The sequence below is a fragment of the Pyrgilauda ruficollis genome, unplaced genomic scaffold, assembly GCF_017590135.1.
Source record: "Pyrgilauda ruficollis isolate IOZ18807 unplaced genomic scaffold, ASM1759013v1 scaffold27, whole genome shotgun sequence".
Classification (NCBI taxonomy): domain Eukaryota; kingdom Metazoa; phylum Chordata; class Aves; order Passeriformes; family Passeridae; genus Pyrgilauda; species Pyrgilauda ruficollis.
The window spans coordinates 8377118-8394374 of record NW_024524044.1 but is presented as its reverse complement, the minus strand read 5'-3'; the positions used below and the strand labels follow the sequence as shown (position 1 = coordinate 8394374).

General features: G+C 40.8%; 1 protein-coding gene across 1 annotated transcript in view; it reads right to left on the bottom strand.

The window, feature by feature from the left end:
• PLXNB2 (plexin B2) overlaps positions 1 to 17257 on the bottom strand; it is a 241864-nt gene that overhangs the window by 108760 nt on the left and 115847 nt on the right. The window contains exon 3 of the mRNA XM_041471550.1: positions 5860 to 5926. Within this exon, the coding sequence (XP_041327484.1) occupies positions 5860 to 5861 (2 nt within the window). The 5' untranslated portion in view covers positions 5862 to 5926. The remainder of the gene's footprint in view (positions 1 to 5859; positions 5927 to 17257) is intronic.

Here is a 17257-nt window from a genome sequence, read left to right as displayed (position 1 = left end):
GGGCCAAGACAGCAAACAAGTTCTCTGAATCTGAAAGCCAAACAATTCCAACTCCTAATTCAGCCATGCACGCCTGCTCCAGGCTGTTCAATCCCTTGAGACCCTTTTTGTAGCCTAGCCTTTTCCCTCCTTTAAGTGCCAACTCATCGACAGCCTTTGGCTAGGTTTTGTGCATTCCCACCTGCTCCTGCAAGAGGGAGAACAGACTGGGATGGAGTGACGCCATCCTTAAGTTTTGTGTTGTATTCAGGGCTGGGCATTGCCACACCAAATGGAGCAAACAGGTTACAAAAACTGTTTGCACAGACAAAGCAAGGCACTTGACAATCACCACCACTCCAACTAAAACACCATTTGGAAACAAGTTGCACTGCACACTGAAGGGGAGACAGCACTTGTTCAAAATCTCCTCTCCCTTTCAGTCGTTGCTCAATAGAGCAGCAAAAAATTTGTCCTCCAGCCCAATTATACCACTCTGCTGATGCTGTAACAAAAGGAGAGAGAGCCATGACAGAAATAACAAGATAACCTGCATCTCTAATGGAAGCAACAGCAGGAGGTAGAAGAATTAATTTCTGTCACACACCATTTTTCTTTCCACTTCAAGCACCCTGTCCCTCTCTAAAAACTCCTTCTATACACGTCTCCTGCGAAAAAGAAAAAACATCTTTGAAGAATGATCTTCCCAAGACTACCTATATCTCATATTTTTTTCGGTTCCACTGAGAAACAACTCTGCCTTATGGTATGAGATCTGGGCAGTGCAGGGACCTGAGCCCAGCCTGGGAATTGACAACATGTAGGTTCCAGCTCTGGGCTTTTTAGAGCTGCTTAAGTTTTGAAAAAGTCTTTTAAGGGTGGATGCCTCAGGTTCAGCTGCTATACATACCCATGTTTCTGCGCCAAAATACTTGCACTCAGTTTCAAAAGAGTGAGTACTTGGGAGTTCTAAGCATAATTTAGGACAACTAAGAATATGAAGAGCCTTTGAGAATTAGACTACTTATTTCAGTAAATTAACTAGGTAGCAACTGTGAAAATGCTGATGTTAGACAGTATTTAGCTTCCTGGGCTATAAATGGATATAATTTTTACTTACCTGACAGGTGTGTCATGAGAATTAGCTAATATTGACACTTTGATCTTTAAAATGCTCTGCCAAGTATTAATTAAGGAAGGAACATTTTGCATTTAAAATACCAAGTATTTTGAAGTTGAGTTTGTCTCCATCCCTCTCCTAAAATGGAAAAGAATCTACTGTTTGTTTTTCTACATATTCCCCAGAAGATAATTTCAGAGAAACATGAGAAAGAAGACTGACATGCGGGTCTGTGTCTCAAGGAGGAAGAATGAATGCCTCTAAATAAATAGCTGTCTTTTGTTGCAAGAATCTTCTCTCCTGTGGGTCTTCTAGCCAAACCTGCAGACTTAGTCAGGTGTTACTGGATTAAGGAGAAAGGTCACTCATACCCTCCAATAAATCACATTTTTATAACTAACCTACAATGGTTTTTTACAAGACAAGTCTCAAAGTGAAGTATGAGAAGTACATAATATGTTTCAGATATTCAAGTCTGCAACTGCTGGTAAAGTGTGGCCTCATTTCTCTATAGAGGGAAAGGTGCCAACATATGGGCAAAACTCTATTACAGTTTATCTACAGCTAGTGATATGAAATATGTACAAAGCTGTGCAATGCTTTTGTTAGATAGGTCACCCTGTAGGCTTCTGCTAGAGAAAAATGGAGAGCCAAGGCTTGCCTGTGGAGCCAGCTCTCTCCTAGTGACTCCATGCTTGATAAGGGCAGAATGAGGGCAGGACTTTGACTATGGGCACTCTCATTGCAAAGATCTAGCAGCAAAGGCATGACATTTGGCCTTTACATGACCCAGTGAATATAAACTCAGATTAGAGGGAAAGAAAAGATTGTATTTGATGGCATGTGAGAAAACAACAACATAAATAAGTGTGCTCTACACACCCTAGAGAGATCATTATGCAGGACTTTCCTGTGGTTGTTACTGCTGGTGGTTACAGCCTGACCTGGTGTCACAGGCTACTCATGCTGGTAGTGCAGAGATGTAATTTCTCCTGGAGCTGAAGTATTCTCCTTAAAGTTAGCCAGGCAACACAGGGAAGACCGAGATGAAGGGAAAGAAAAAAGACAGGATGTAGGTACTGGGAGATGCCAGAAATCACATGCATGAAGACAGATGCAACCCATGTGTAGTGCCCTTGCATGCTATTTAGGGCTTCGGTGTGACAGGGAAAAAAATCTGTGGGAACATTTTGCAATGTCACATTCTTGCCCATGGCCCAAAGCATGCAGAAAATATGGAACAATTTTTACCCATTTTGGTGACTTAAGTCTTATGGATCTAAAGATGTGTCTTAGAGGTGATTCTGGGGACTTAAGTCTGATTGATTGTCTTGTATAGAATTGAAGTTCTTTATGTGACTCCTTCATGATAATCTCTATAATGGGAGACTTCTTCCCCTGTTTCCCTGCCTCATTTCATGCACAGCATAGACATTACTTAATGAACTAGTAACTCCTAAATATTTATTTTTCTCCTTATTATCAAGTGTGACTCTATGCTTTATTTACTTTATCCAAATGTTGCTGAGAATTATTTATAGCATTCACAATATAGGAGCCAAGCTCTTTGAAACAATAATTAATTTTACAATAGCCAGCTGGATCCTCAAACTAAGATGGACATTTTTGAGATGGACATTGGTTTTGAGAAAATATTTTATAATTCTAGAAGTCTAAAAAGCATCTCTGTAGACCTTCCAGGAAGAACCTGCCTACCAGCTGGCAGAGCTTAGTGACAGCACATGACATGATGGGGTCCTCACCCTTCACAAGGGTGTTTGAATCAGGCTATTTACGATGCCAGTGCAGACATTTTACATAAGGAATACTGCTGAGAACAGTGAAAAAACACTCAGTGCTACATTAAGAACTAGTTCCTGGGATCGCAGATTACAAAATGTGCAGCGAGAACCTAATTTTGGTATCTAATCAGGGCTGAGTGTTCTTCCCCTCATCCTGTGCACTACTTGATGGTGCCTGCTCCTGATTCCCTAAGGTACACACTCCCTGTCCTTCTCCTTGCAGTCACTGCCTCAAGATTATTTTGATGTAGCATCAGCATAATTGGCTACACAATTGGCTTTTCATCATCTCCACCAGCCCATTTTGTGTTTTTCCTAGCCCTTCCTTATTTTTGAGTGAACAAAATCCTCACTCTCTCCATTTCTTTTCGCCTCTTTGTGAGGTAAAGAAACACAGCAAGCCAACATTTCACTGGGTTTATCCAGCATTCCAACTTGGTCTTTCATCTATTTGAAAGGTCAGTCCAAAATTTCATTGGATGAGAATGAGGAAGAGCAAGTTTATTCCACCTTCTGGCTTTATGGGTAACCAAAACCAAAATTCTACCAGTTATTCTGCCAAACCATTATGATGTATTTAAGCTCAAGTTTCAAATTTAATTTTCAATTTTGACTAAACCAAAAATTTTAATAAATATTTCTAGACGTGCTACACATCGAAATGGATGATTATAAGAGCATGTGCAGGATTTCACAGATTCAGGGCTCTACCTCCAGTTTGTGAGTGGCTGCAGATAAAGCCACTGCTCATCTTGGTTCCCATGAGGTCCCCTGATCCCTCCCTTCAGCTCTGCTGTCTTTGTATAGAAGAATATCCCCATAGCCACTTTTGAGATACAAAACTAAAAGTGCATATGAAAAGGTGTTTTGTCCTCTCCACAAAAACTTGTTGATTTGGTATTACTGCAAAAAACCCAGCCAATTAATTTTTGAAAATGACTGATGTTTAGAAGGATAAGTCTCTAATTTTAATGTCAGATACCTGAAAGAGCCAGATCAAAAAGAAGGTTTACATTTAGGAGCTCAGATTACATTTGCACAAAATCAAAATATCAGAAAAATAACATATACTAGAGATGATATTTATTTTTACATGAAGGACAAAAATGTTAGCATCCATCTTTGCAGCAGGATGTGTTTAGTCCTCTGCCAGTTTCAGGATCAGCTAATAATCACATTGCCAATATTATACTCCTCAGCTTCCTGAAATACAGCTCTACTTCATGTGTTTTAGTTGTTTCCATACATACATACATACATGAAATGACATTTTAACTGGGCAGATATCTTTTATAGCTCAACTGACATTCAAATCGTGCTCTCCTGCTAAACAGGCCCTTGAAAACAACAAAGAAGAAAGCAACAATATTCTGCTTATTGCACAAAAAATAGTTACTAAAGATAACCCTTCCTGAGTTTCCCAGAAGTAACAGTTTGAGATTGAGTGGTGAGAAAAATGTGAGAGCAACTGACAAAAAACTTCTACATGTACAAACTTGTCACACACATGGGATAGTTCAGGAAGTGTCACTGGCCTGAACAGGGTCATTTGAAATGTATTTTTAGGATCTTGAGGCAACTAAAGTTTTCTCAGTAAATTACTTCAAACTGCATTGTTTTGCTCAATACACATTGGAAGGTTTTAAAGGACTTGATTTTATACTTTATAAGCCTACATACATTTCAAACTGGGCCAGATACTAGCAATGGAATGTATCAAGGCATTGCCTAATCTGTAAATCTTCAATTTAGGTACAATGTTATCAAATCTAACAATCTTCATTTCAAGCAATCTTATATCAGTAGACAACTCTACATAAACCAGACAGCACTTTGCAGTGCTATATGCAGCTCCTGCAGTTTTTAGTACTGCTGGTCAGCCAGTAATTATTGAAGACAAGTTAGTAAAACCTGAAAGGCTAGAATTACAACTGTCCCAGCTTGTTAGACATTTAAGACATAATCACTGTCCTCTTTAACATCTAAGTCATTAATTCTATACTTTATTTAGCATTTGGAAAGGCTTAGTTGCCTGCTTCGAAGCTCATCAGTCAGGCTCTGGGAAAAGGAAGGTGAGATCGTGGGAAAAATGTAATATGAAAAAACCACTGGAATGAATCTGTGGTAGCTAGAAGTTCATGACTGTTGCTGCCCTGCACATCAGAACCACTCAAGGTCTCCTGGGGAGTGACTTGCAGAGACACAGCTTTGCCTCATACACAAATATATACATACAAATACACATGTGCAGGCACACAGTTAGGGGGTTCACATTAGTATGAAATACAGCTAAGGAAGGAAATTACTTTAAGAGAAATAATGGCATATTCACCAGCAAAGTAACAGTTTGAAGAGGTTCTAGAAAATGAACCAAAGCTCTTATTGTTAGAGAACTATTGACTCCAGGTTTGAAAAAGTGACCTCAAGTGAGCAATGATGCACTTAGCCTGGAACTTGCAGCTGCTGTATTTCACTCCAAATTGAATTGCCAATCCACAGTGCAATCTTTTTCTACTATAATCTCACATCTTTGGGGCAAGTATACCAAAAATTACTATATATGGGGTGCATTATTCCAAGTTAGACTAAATTCCTCTGGAAATGGAAAATATGTCTGCATTACTGAATTTAAGAATCCCTGTGGGTATTTATATGGGAGTAGTGGTTTTTTGATCTTTTTAAGGGTTCTTAGTGAAAACTTCATGTCATTTTCCCTGCAAATAGTTCTTAAGCATGCAAGTGACTAATAGCACATGGCCCCATTAAAAGCATTTAGGTATATATTAGCCTATAGACCCACATAATAGATATTCTATACCACACACACACATATGCACAGTGATCAGATCCTGCATTCTCACCATAATAAAAGTGGCTGCCAATTTAGCATGATTTATGATATCACAATGTCAATGGTTTGCAAAGATAAATAATTGACACATGCTTTGAAATACTTACATTCACTTTTCCACTAAGTCTTCTTCACTATAATCAAGTTATTTTCCAGGACAGTTTAATCTTCTTACTAAATAAAAGAAGGTAACAATTAAAAATATATTCATATGCATTAAGTTATGTTCAATCACATTAAATTTATGAACTTTAAAATATGATTTAGGATCATCTACAGTGTAATATAAACTTGTAATTTGTTTATATACAGTCAGTTTTATTACACTTTAAAAACAACTTTATCACACTATAACTTTCCATCCTGAAGCTAAATGGGGCAGTGTTTTCTATTTCAATAGCTGCTAGAACAGTAAATCAGATGGACAGTTGCTCACAGATGTACAACTAATTACTGAAGAACTGAGAGTAAACTGATGTATTACCCAAAACAATGCCTAGCATTACAGATGGGTTGTTGTATGACTTGGTACTCCTCTAGCCAGAGCTTGAACATGCTCTGACCACTGGCAGTGCTTGGCACCTCCCCTGACCAAACATTTAAGAATGGAAGAGAAGCAATATCTGTCCTTTTAGGGCAGGATAGAATACCACCAAATATTTTTTAACATCACTGTATATTCCAAAAAGTGGTAAAAAGAGTTCATGTAAATTGTTCAACATAAATATGAAGATGACAACTGTCCTTAAAAAAATATTCCAGGCAATAGACACAGTGAGTGTTGTATGCCTCGACCTGTTCCTTACACAGAGTTATTTCTCAGTTGCTTTTCGGAAAGCAAACAATGCACAATCAAACAGTTTGCAGCACAAGCCAACACACGTACTAAAAGACCTCCACATGGCAGTTCCCAGGTAAGAGAGCCCGAACACATGGCGAAGTCCACAGCCTTTTCCCAAAGCCATCTCATCTCAACTGAACATGACTTTTAGACTCACGTATCACTGGCTTTCAGGGAAGTAAGACACAAACATCAGCAGGACTTTATCTTCCCTTCATGCTTCTTGAGGCTGCCCAGTCCTAAACCAAACTTATTTTGCTAATGTTCCATGGGATTTAATTTCCTGTGTTCATACCCTGTATGCAGTTGCTTTGGGAAGATGCTCTTTCAGACTGTGTACATTCATCTCTTTGCAGGGAAAAGCTGTATGAGGGAACAACACTCACTGGGTAGAGGATGAACATGTATGCTCACCAAAATTATGAGATGAGGCATATGGGAGAAGAGCTGGGTGAGATATTTAGACCACAGCTGCATGACATAGCCTAACTGGAGAATGTAGGATTGGACTGAGGAAGGTCGTAGGAGGGAAGTGTAAGTAAAGCAGCCAAGCCAAGAGACAGACAAAAAATTAGACTGCAGGGCCAAGGTAAAGGGCAGATTTCTTTCTATGTCTTACCAAGAACAGGAAAAACAGATCTGGTGCAACTTAAACATATAAAGGAAAAGAAAATTCAGAGTTAAAAGGAAGTTAAAAGGAAGTACCAAGGAATGCAAACCATTACCACCCTGTTGACAGCCAAGAAGGAAGGAGGTGGAGGTAGTCAGCAAGGAAACAAGACTTGATCCTGCTGAGAAGTTTGCTTTATATATCCATGTTTTCTCTTTCCTTACGAGCATTTTTGCAAGCACTGCTGATCAGTAATTTAGGCACGTCTTGCACAGTTGGTTCCCCTTCCAGCCTTGCAGATGCCAGAACTGAGGTGCGTGGAAATTAGTATTTGGCTGAGCCTCGAAAAGTAATCAAATGCTGTCAACCCTAACTGTTATGTCCAGCCAGCTATACCCCCAATAATAAAGGTATTATTAAAGGTATATCCTTTGCTAAAAATATCAGAAATGTATTTATTGAGAGAACTGGTTCAGCCATAACCCAGGACCTGGCACAGAGTCATCTAACTACTTATGTGGGAGTTCTCACATGGATACACCAGGCATTTCAGTCTGTAGTTCAGCTGTGCCAGAGAATGATGCTACCAAATTGTATTCAATTTTCTGTGTTATAAAATTGGACGCCTTTTCCGTAAGAGGCTTGGGACACAAGCCAGAAATCTTGCTCACTGTCTCCCTATGTATTCAGACTGAGTCATCAGATTTTCCAGGTTTCTCCAGTCAAATGGCACACTGCTTTGGATGGACACAGGTGGTACCATCTGCCACAAGGCTTCGTTGGTTTGTTTGGTTTTGTTTCTTCCTTCTACCTCCTGCTCCTAGCACAGCAGCTCTTTTTCAGTATCTTACACTGGATCTGGTTTTTTGTGGTATGGGTTTGGCCCGCAGGCCAGTCAAAATGTATTGCTTGAACTAAAGGTACTTCAATACATAATTGTTATGTATTTTCAGGTCCTCTAACAGCTGGAGGCACTTGCAAAGTGACCTGAAGCAAAAAGTACTTCGACAACTTAGACAAATTGCTCTTTAAAGGTGACAGAAACCATGAGCACAACAGAGCAAGTTGGTAGAGGAATGGTTAATAAACTAACTTCAGTCTAAAAAGGCTAATGGTTAATAATCTAACTTCAGTCTAACAAGGCTAATCTTCCTGTTTCTTCTCTCTCCACTAGCTTGACAGAAAGAGTCCTGCCATGGATTGTCTTGTGGATTTGGAATCAATCTTCCCTGAACTGCTTTTTTGGAGAGAGGACTCCCTCTCCCCACCATAACCCGCAGAGGACAGAAAGAGGTTATACTTCTTTTAGCTCTTATCCTGTCTCAATCTGAACTAGCTTAATTGCTCCCACCTTTCACATGACAAAATTTCTGCCTTTCAAATCAAAATACACCTTTAGGGGGAAAAGATGAAGACCACCTTGTATGGTCAATGACCCAGCAGAAACAGGACAACCGTGAACAACCTCCCCATCCTGCAAATGCCCTCTCCGTTATGAGGCAACTGCACCTCTGTATTCAGGGTCAAGGTCTCAAATGCCATCACTTCAAATAGATGAGAAACTCAGGCTGATTGGTTGTGCCCAAGATCAAAATTTTGCAAGCAGGTAACATGCTGCCCTGGCACTGGAACTGCCAGGGAGATAATAGCTTCTGAAAGCAGCAAGGAACAAAGTGTGACACTTGTTCTGCAGCGCCTAAAGCTGATGCTGCTGTAAGTATGGGTAAGAACATATTGAGTTCTTTTTTATTTTTTTTTATTGCTTGCTTCTAGAGCTAAAAACAGATCATAAACCACTTTTCTTTGAGGAAGGATCTTGTTTGTTTGTTAAAAAGGGCATGCACTGGGTCAGGGATGGAAAGCTGTGCTATCCGGTTCCCAGACACAAAACTCATTCCCTTGAGCCTTCAGCTATATGTAACATATGGAGCAGATACTTTTCATATAGACTTTTACATGTCCATGGAACTTTTATCCAGCTGTTGAGCTAACAAGCACAGTACCCTTGATAGGATGAAGCACATAGGATAATATTACATACTGCTTTTTGAGCTTGATTTTGAGAATGGATCTTCACATTTCAATGTTGGGAATGTGAAATTACAACACTGAGACCATGTCCACGTGGGAACAGGATATAGACTTTAATATTAAAAATTTTAGGGTGATATCAGATGTCAACCTAATACTCTAAACATTGAAGTGTATTTAATTAACTCAGAATCACACAATATCTGGCCAATGCATTATCTTCCCTCACCTTTGATTCTCTAGCTTACATGACTCTTGGTCATCTCTATTCTGCCCTCTCCATCTCCTTGACCACAGGCACCAGATTTCACTCCTAGCACATGAGCTCCTGAGTTTTATTATTGACTTCCTTTCTCCTCTGCTTGGCTCACCACTATTCTCTCGGCTGGCTCTAGAGAGCACTTTATCAGAATGTAAGGACACTGACTTTTTTTTTCTGAAGCCTCCCTCTTTCTTTTGAGAGCACATGGAGCCAAGGCCAGCCAGCATGACACACCCCCTCCATGCAAGGGACCTATTTGTGCAACCTGGTGGTCTCCCAGCAATGCAAGATGCTCCCCACGTCTTGAGCATCACCTAGCACAGGACACAGGAGACAGACCCACATTACAGCAGAACAATGTTTACTCTTAGTTTTCCAGGAATTCAGCATAATCCTGGCATAGCCAAATGTTTTAATTACCCAGTGTCCTGGTTTCATCCAGGGTAGAGTTAATTTTTTTGCAGTAGCTGTGAGGGGACAGAGCTTGGAGCTGTGTGGATATGTCTAGGTTGTTATTCTATACCATCCACATAATCACTAGTGGGGGAGGGGCTTGGAGAGTGGGAAATAAGGGACTCATTCTAGGAAGAAAAGTGTGGCTTTGGGTCACACAAAAGAGTGGCAGGTTGGTCATTGCTAATTTTCTCAGGGTTGCATCACCTTGTTGGTTGGTGAGCATTTATTTCCATGTAAATCACCCTCTTTTTGTATACCTTTGCTATTAATGCTGCTGCTCTAACTGTTCATTTTTGTATCTCATTGCTGTTTCCAGTGAATTGCTTCTTATCTCAACCTATAATTTTCCCCCTTTTATGTCTCCAATTCTCAACTCCACCCCTGGAGCAGGAAGGGGAAAGAAAGCAGGGTGAGCAAGTGGGTGGTTTGTTTGGGAAGAGTCTTGGGGATATGGGGGAGCACTTATCTCGGGAATGCTGTTCCATTTATAAACCATGACACCCAGAATTAAAAATTAACCAAAGATCACAAGTTCAGTTTTCCCTCCACTTTCCTACTCCTTTGAAGTCCTAAAACACTATTTCTGTTTCCCTCTGTTCTCAATTCTCATAGAGTCCTCTTTTTCTTTAATCCTTTGGCCTCTGTGGGACAGGGAAGAGGCAAAGAAACATATGGGAAACGAAGCAGACTGCCATCTGTGTTTGTGCTGACCCTAAAAACCAATATAAACACAGAGCAGTTAGACTAGTTCACATTCGCCAGCAGTTTTCAAAGTACTGAAGTAGCCCAATCATTTCAAAATACCAATAAGCATTTCATTGACAAGAATTATTAGGAATCCTGTGTTATTCTGGTGTTATGCAGACTTACAGGTAGCTCTGTGCTTGCCATGAAATATTCTACAGCTGCTGCTTAGGTTTAAAACAGCCCCAGCAACACCAACCATCCCCTATTCATAACACAGTTGTTAACTACTAACTGGAGAACACTAAAATTCACCAAGACTGTTCTACAACCATTACTGTTCAATCAAAGTAAATGGTGCAATATCCAAGAACACTGCTCCAGAGCTTCACACCTCAAAAAAGAAAATCAGTATCTGTTATATTACATTCTCCCTTTCATCTTTGTGTCACTGAAGGCATTCCACAGGCAGTTTTACTTCTGACAGCATGATTTTCTATCAGTCTGCTCTTGTCTGGATTTGAAATAGGATACTACATGAAATTGGATCCTGGTAGCCTCAAACATGCCCAGGCTTGCAGAGGAGGTTAAACAAAAAGAAAAAGAAAGGTTTTTTTTTTAACACAGGGTGCTAGTAAAACTGATTTTAAAGTGCCACTTCATTTCTCTCAACTCGAAGTAATATATTACCTCTATAAAGGCTTTTATACTAAGTTCTTGAAATTCTTTATTTACATAATGCCATTGGTGCTCACCTCACCTTAGAAATTCACATTTTAATAGCGAACCAAAATGATACAAACCACCAAAGTAAATAAGACTACTTTAAAATTGGTTTCACTACCTTTTCCCAGATGTCTGCCAAGCTAGGTCCCAGTCCTGCAGCCTCTTTCATCATGTACTCAGTACTCACACAAGAATTTGAAGGTTTACTCCTTGAATTACAGAATGCAACCTGCCTTATGGAGAAAGGAGCAGGCATGACAGTGTGAATGTGAAAAAAGAGAGGAAAAAATGCAAAGTGTAGTAAGGTAAAAATGTTAAATGGAGAATGAGGCATGGATAAGAGACAATAAGAGACACAAGGAGACAGCAGCAAATAATGGTGTGGAAAACAAGAGAAAAGACATAACAGAATGAAAAGTTTATCCTCAGCACTGTAGGGCTTTAAATGCATTTGTATGGCATTGAACAGAGAAGAAAGTACAGGAAGAAGTGGAGAGATGTGAATTTTATTTTTAATTTTATTTAAAAAGTAAAAATCACCCAAAGTTTACTCCTTTGTCATCCTGAACTGAGATGTCCATTTCTCTGAAGTGAGGTATGAAAGGATGTAAGGACTACGGGTATGATGAGGCAGGCAAGCCTCGCCTGAGACCAGCTGGATGGATCAGTGAAGTTTCCGGTGTCTTCTTTTATAGTGACTGATTTCTCCCATGATAGCCCATTGCACTGCAAATTTCATTCTTTTGTTTGTTTCTAAAAGTGGAAAAAGGAACCACTACAAAGCCTGGTTGGGAGCTTGAGTGAAATTTCATCTTCCCCACTGAGAAATGTATAAAAATCACAACCTTCTCATTAATACAACAGTGGCCTGGCTGTGCCTTTTGCTGAACAGATCAGAAAGCATCACAGCAATCCAAAGTTATAACAGCAGGAATGTCTCATTTGTCCATCAAATCCAATGAACAAGGTGAATCTCAACCTAATTACAAGCAATATAAGAACACTTTGCTCCTTTAAATCAGACAGAAGGGCTCTTGTCATCTTCAGTGCCTCTCAGAGAATCAGCCTGATTCCCTCCACACTCTCCCTTGCTTTCTCTGTGACCTGTCTTCCTAATCTGGAATCCTTCAGAGCTGGGAACGGGACCCCCTGCCTTGTTTCCCATCATCTGCACTGATTTATGTTAGCAAGCCAGGCCAGCTGGCCCCTGCACACCCAAAGAGCCCATACACCCTGATACTGTTCACTTAAGAGAAAAACAAACCACAACCACCCCCAAACACCCCTGCCCCCCCAAAAAAAGGCACAGCAGTCTAGCATGGCTTCGCCTGCCAGGTTAAAACTTGGTCTCTCCTTGTGAGCCTAATCTGCCTGCTGCTGCTGGGCACGGACACTGCCCTGGGTGTAGCTGAACCCTTCTTCTGCAAATATTTCAAAGGCTTTTATTTCTAGGCTGGGGAAGGGTACAGGCTACTGTTTCAGGTTCACTAGGAAAGATATATATGTTGACACTTCTTGAAAAAAGAAACCATTCCCAACAGCGGCAGGAGCTGGCACGGGCAGGCGCTGTCCTATCTCGCGGAGCAGGTCACAGCAGGCTCTGTAATCACGGCTCTGCAAACACTGATTTCGCCCCATCCCTCCGCGGGACCTGAACTGCCCGGTGCTCCCGACAGAAGATGAACACATCTGAAAGCACTGACAGGGAATGGATGGGCAAAACCCCAGCTGATCGCCTCCGTGTTCAACCAACTCCAGCTTTTCCCTTGCCAACAACCAGTTTTTAAAATTTCCTTGTTTGGTTTTTGGGATTTTTTAATTTTTTTTTTCTTTTTTTAGGTGTGATTTTTCTTGGCTCCCCCCCATAAAATTTCTGTCTTTCATGCTTACATGGGGCATGAGCCACGGGAATAAGCGCTTGTTCAGTTCAAGCACTTTTTTTTCCACCAGCAGAGCAAACCTCTTTTGGATGCACACGAAGGGAAAGGCAATATTTATAAAGGAAGTTCCCACACTTCCTCTCCAAACAAATCACTTCTGGCTGGTTTTGCAATTACAGACCTACCGTAAAAAGGGGGTGGAGGAATAAAAAAACATTTAGTATACTATTTCCTTTTAAAGTCGCTTGCTCCTGAAAATCAAGCTTCCAGAGAGGAAGGAGTTAAGCACTCAGGACAAACTGTCAAGTTTTCAGTAACTAATTTACTCTTCCTGTAGGCCTGGAGGAAATCCACAGCTGCCACAAATATTCCTTGCTCATTTCAATACTACTCGTTGTGAAATGGATTTTAATGGCCAAGCAAAGCCATCCAAACCGCAGATGTAATTAAAGCCACTGAAACTGGCTCCACAGAAGGCTGGGAAGCGCCCGTGCCCTACCTGGGGGCAGGTGCCGCGGTACAGGCTGGCAGGGTGGCAGTGACACCGGGACACCTGGGCCTTGGCGCAGCACACAGCTGCTGCCGACAGGAGCGAGCCTGCCCGCCGCCAGGGCAGCAGTGCCCATGCACTCGGAGCCAGGAGCTTCCTGCAGCCAGGGCTGGCAGCTGCCTGTGCTGCCAGCCATCAGCGCCTCTGCAGGGCAATGCTGCTCCATCTGGAAGCATTTGCTCTCACCCAGTTTCCATCCCAAGCCCTGCTCCCCGGGTTATAAGGCTCTGCCACCCCAAAGGTTCTTGTTTGCAGTGTTACAGTGCTAAAAACCTCTTCACCCATGGGCAAACTGTATTTGACAAGCTAATTTCTCTCCACACAGAGTGGCTAAAGTTTGCAACACTGGCACAGGAAGTAAAGATTTTTTCTGACAATTTACAATAAATCAGCTTATTATTTGAATTGACATACCTTAATTTCTTCTGCAGGGAGTCAAATTATTAGTTTACCCAAAAGGTTGGCAGTCCCCAGGTATTGAAATCTGCATTAGATCCATACCCAGCAAAGGAAAAATAAAGTTTTCCCGAAACTCTTATCCAAAGCGTGGGAGTATGGAAAATAAGATCAGCATACCTTGCTGAAAATAGTTCTTGAGATAAAAGATATGATTGCTCTGGCACTAACCTCCCTCCTCCTTCCCTCCCTCCTCAGTCACAGTGAGGTGCAAATGCCTTAGGAAACTCCCTGCCCCTACTACGCACTTTTTTCAAGTTTAATCTTAGGGTAGAACACAATTGGATTTGTGCTTGATTAACCTTTCATGCAAAAAAATTCCCACACCTTTCAGTTACTAATTCCATTTGATAACAGCTGCAGAAAACTTGCTCCATATTTGTGAAGTTAAATCCCTGCCAAATTCTATTTTCTGGTGCCAGCTGCTCAGAATAAAGCTAAAAAGCTTTCCAAAATAATTATATTTAAATTATTAATTAACACCACTTGGAATATTATGCCTAAAATCAATTAGTTTATGCAAAGGTATCTACAAACCTGAAACATAGTAACAGTGAAAGAGATTCTTTAGTTGATGAATAATTAATACAGCTTTTCATTTGTTTCACCTCATATGCCAAGTAAGACAAAAGGAAAGTCATTAATGCAAGTGGATCACAAAGGTAACAACAGCGATCATTACACATTTATAGCCACTAAACTGTTTAAGTGAAAAGTTTGCAGGACCAAAAATACTTCTGCAATATCAGATCCAGAACAAACTAAAATACAGTTTTGACCATCTGGATGAAACAACAGCGAAAAGAAAAGCAGAGCTGCCTCCTCAGCTTGTTTGCTGTAGGTAAGCAGGAAGATCTGTCATCAGCTGTAAGAAGTTACGTCCTCTGAAACCTCTGTCTTCAGACCCCCAAGATTCATCAAAGTGGCTTCCCACTTCTAGAAGCAAAACACCGTTGTTTGGCCAATTATCTCGACATTTTTTACCATGAAGGCATGTGATTTTATACCCACATACATACTGTTTCCTCTCAGGCACAAAAAGAAGCATTTTTCTAGTCTGACACGCTCCAGGTTTCTTGGCAAAGCACAACTCTTTTAAAAAAGTGGGTTTTGGTAAACAGTGTGCAGATTTCCTGGGGATTACCAGAACTACATACCTCTTGTTAAAATATGCTTCCGTGACATGAGATGATGTCAACGGAAGAACAGCATAAATCATTAATTGCTGCAAAACTAAAAGCTTAGCATGTGTTAATTTACAGCATTTCTTAACTTGATTATGCAGCCAGGAATCAGCAAGCAGTTGCCATTATGCCAGTGGTCTGACACTACTCTGCTTTCATCCTACTTAACCATTAAATTTTTACACAATTAAAAAAAAAAAAAAAGTTGGATTTGTACATGTTTGTTTTTATTTTCAAAATTACTCAGAGTATCTCTCCAGAGAAATGTTAGAGATTAAAAAGTATCTCAGCGGGAGAACACCCATTGCAGTTTAAATGTTGAATTACAGCAGAGTACTAAGAAATGACGTAGGTGTTTGATCAAAGAGTTTCCTGTATGCCCAGTTAACAACTCCTCTGTGAGACAACAATAGGGATATTTTCACACTGTGCAAACACTAACTTTGCAACATTTCTGCTCCAAACAGGAGGCTCACCTCCTTTCCTCAATACACAACATACCTTCTCCTTCCTTGTTACATTACTCCTGCTGCCCTTGTTTTGTGCTTTTCCCCATAGCCTCCTTTATATCCCATCAGCTGAAAACAGAGCCAGAAACGTTAAAGTTCCTACCTCCTGACATAAGCAGACTCAAAAATCTAGACAAAACAAGCTGTCCCATTTCTGCATTATCTGTGCACTGATTTCAGAATCTGAAACCCTTTTGCTTACAAATGAGAAATGATGTGGCTTCCTTCATGATAAACTTTCTCCAAATAAAGCCTACCCAACTGTGACACAAAGCCTGCCTTGCCTTGCCTGGGACTGTCTTGTACGTGGAAAAAAAATTCCATGAGTCTCATCTTCACCTGCCTCTTAGGGTACTGGAAATGAAAGATTTTCCATTCCACGAACGACCTGCTTTCCTTGCAGCACCCCTCCTTACTGGGTCAAAACTTTTACACTCCTCCTAATTCCATGCCTGCAACCAATATGTACTGCCACCAACCCGTTAGCACATACTTTTCGTATCTTTCAAACAGATGGTAGTTTGGAGATGGATTACACTTGGTTTCACAGCTAGCCCAATCCCAGGCACAGTGTCATCACCACAGACAAGAGCCCACAGATCTGCTTCATTTGACTATAAAGGTTTGCTCCACCTTTGCATTGATAAAGTACTTAATGGACAAGACTGTGGCTTAAATATTCCCCAGACCAGGGAGACTCCTTAAGAAGCAGCACTAGCTCATTCCACTTAAAGGTAAAGATGATCTTTTGGCTGAGAAATGCTCTTTATTCTGCTGTGTTTGGGTCTCTGTGGCTACAGAGCTGCATGGAGGATTGTGAACTGAAAGTGATGTTAGAAAGGCAATGCCATGGTCTTTCTGGCATGAAACTTATTTTGTACCCTGTGCTGAAAGAGCTCTTGACATATCATGGTCTAGAACATACCTGCGTTATGCCTATGGCCATAAAGTGGACAGTTTTGATTTCTGGGTCTCAGCAATAGCCAAGTGACTAGAAACAAATTGTTTTGCCTCTACTGACAGAGTGTTATAGTGAAATGAGATCCTGGGTGAATGTGATGATTTTCCCCTCTCTGTAAAGAAGTCACAGTTTTTCTCAGTATTTCCTCTCTATAGAAATACTGTGCTAAGGAACCACTTGCACTGTAGCACCCGAAGCACCCCATGGCAGAGCTGTCTCTAATTGGCATGCCTGTCTGCCCATCTCACCCAACAAAAGAAAGCATTAATCCACATCTTCAAGAATTCAATAGTCATTTAAGCACAAGGTCAGGTACCTAATGGGCTGTCAAGTTCAGGCTGTCTATCCCTCTGTC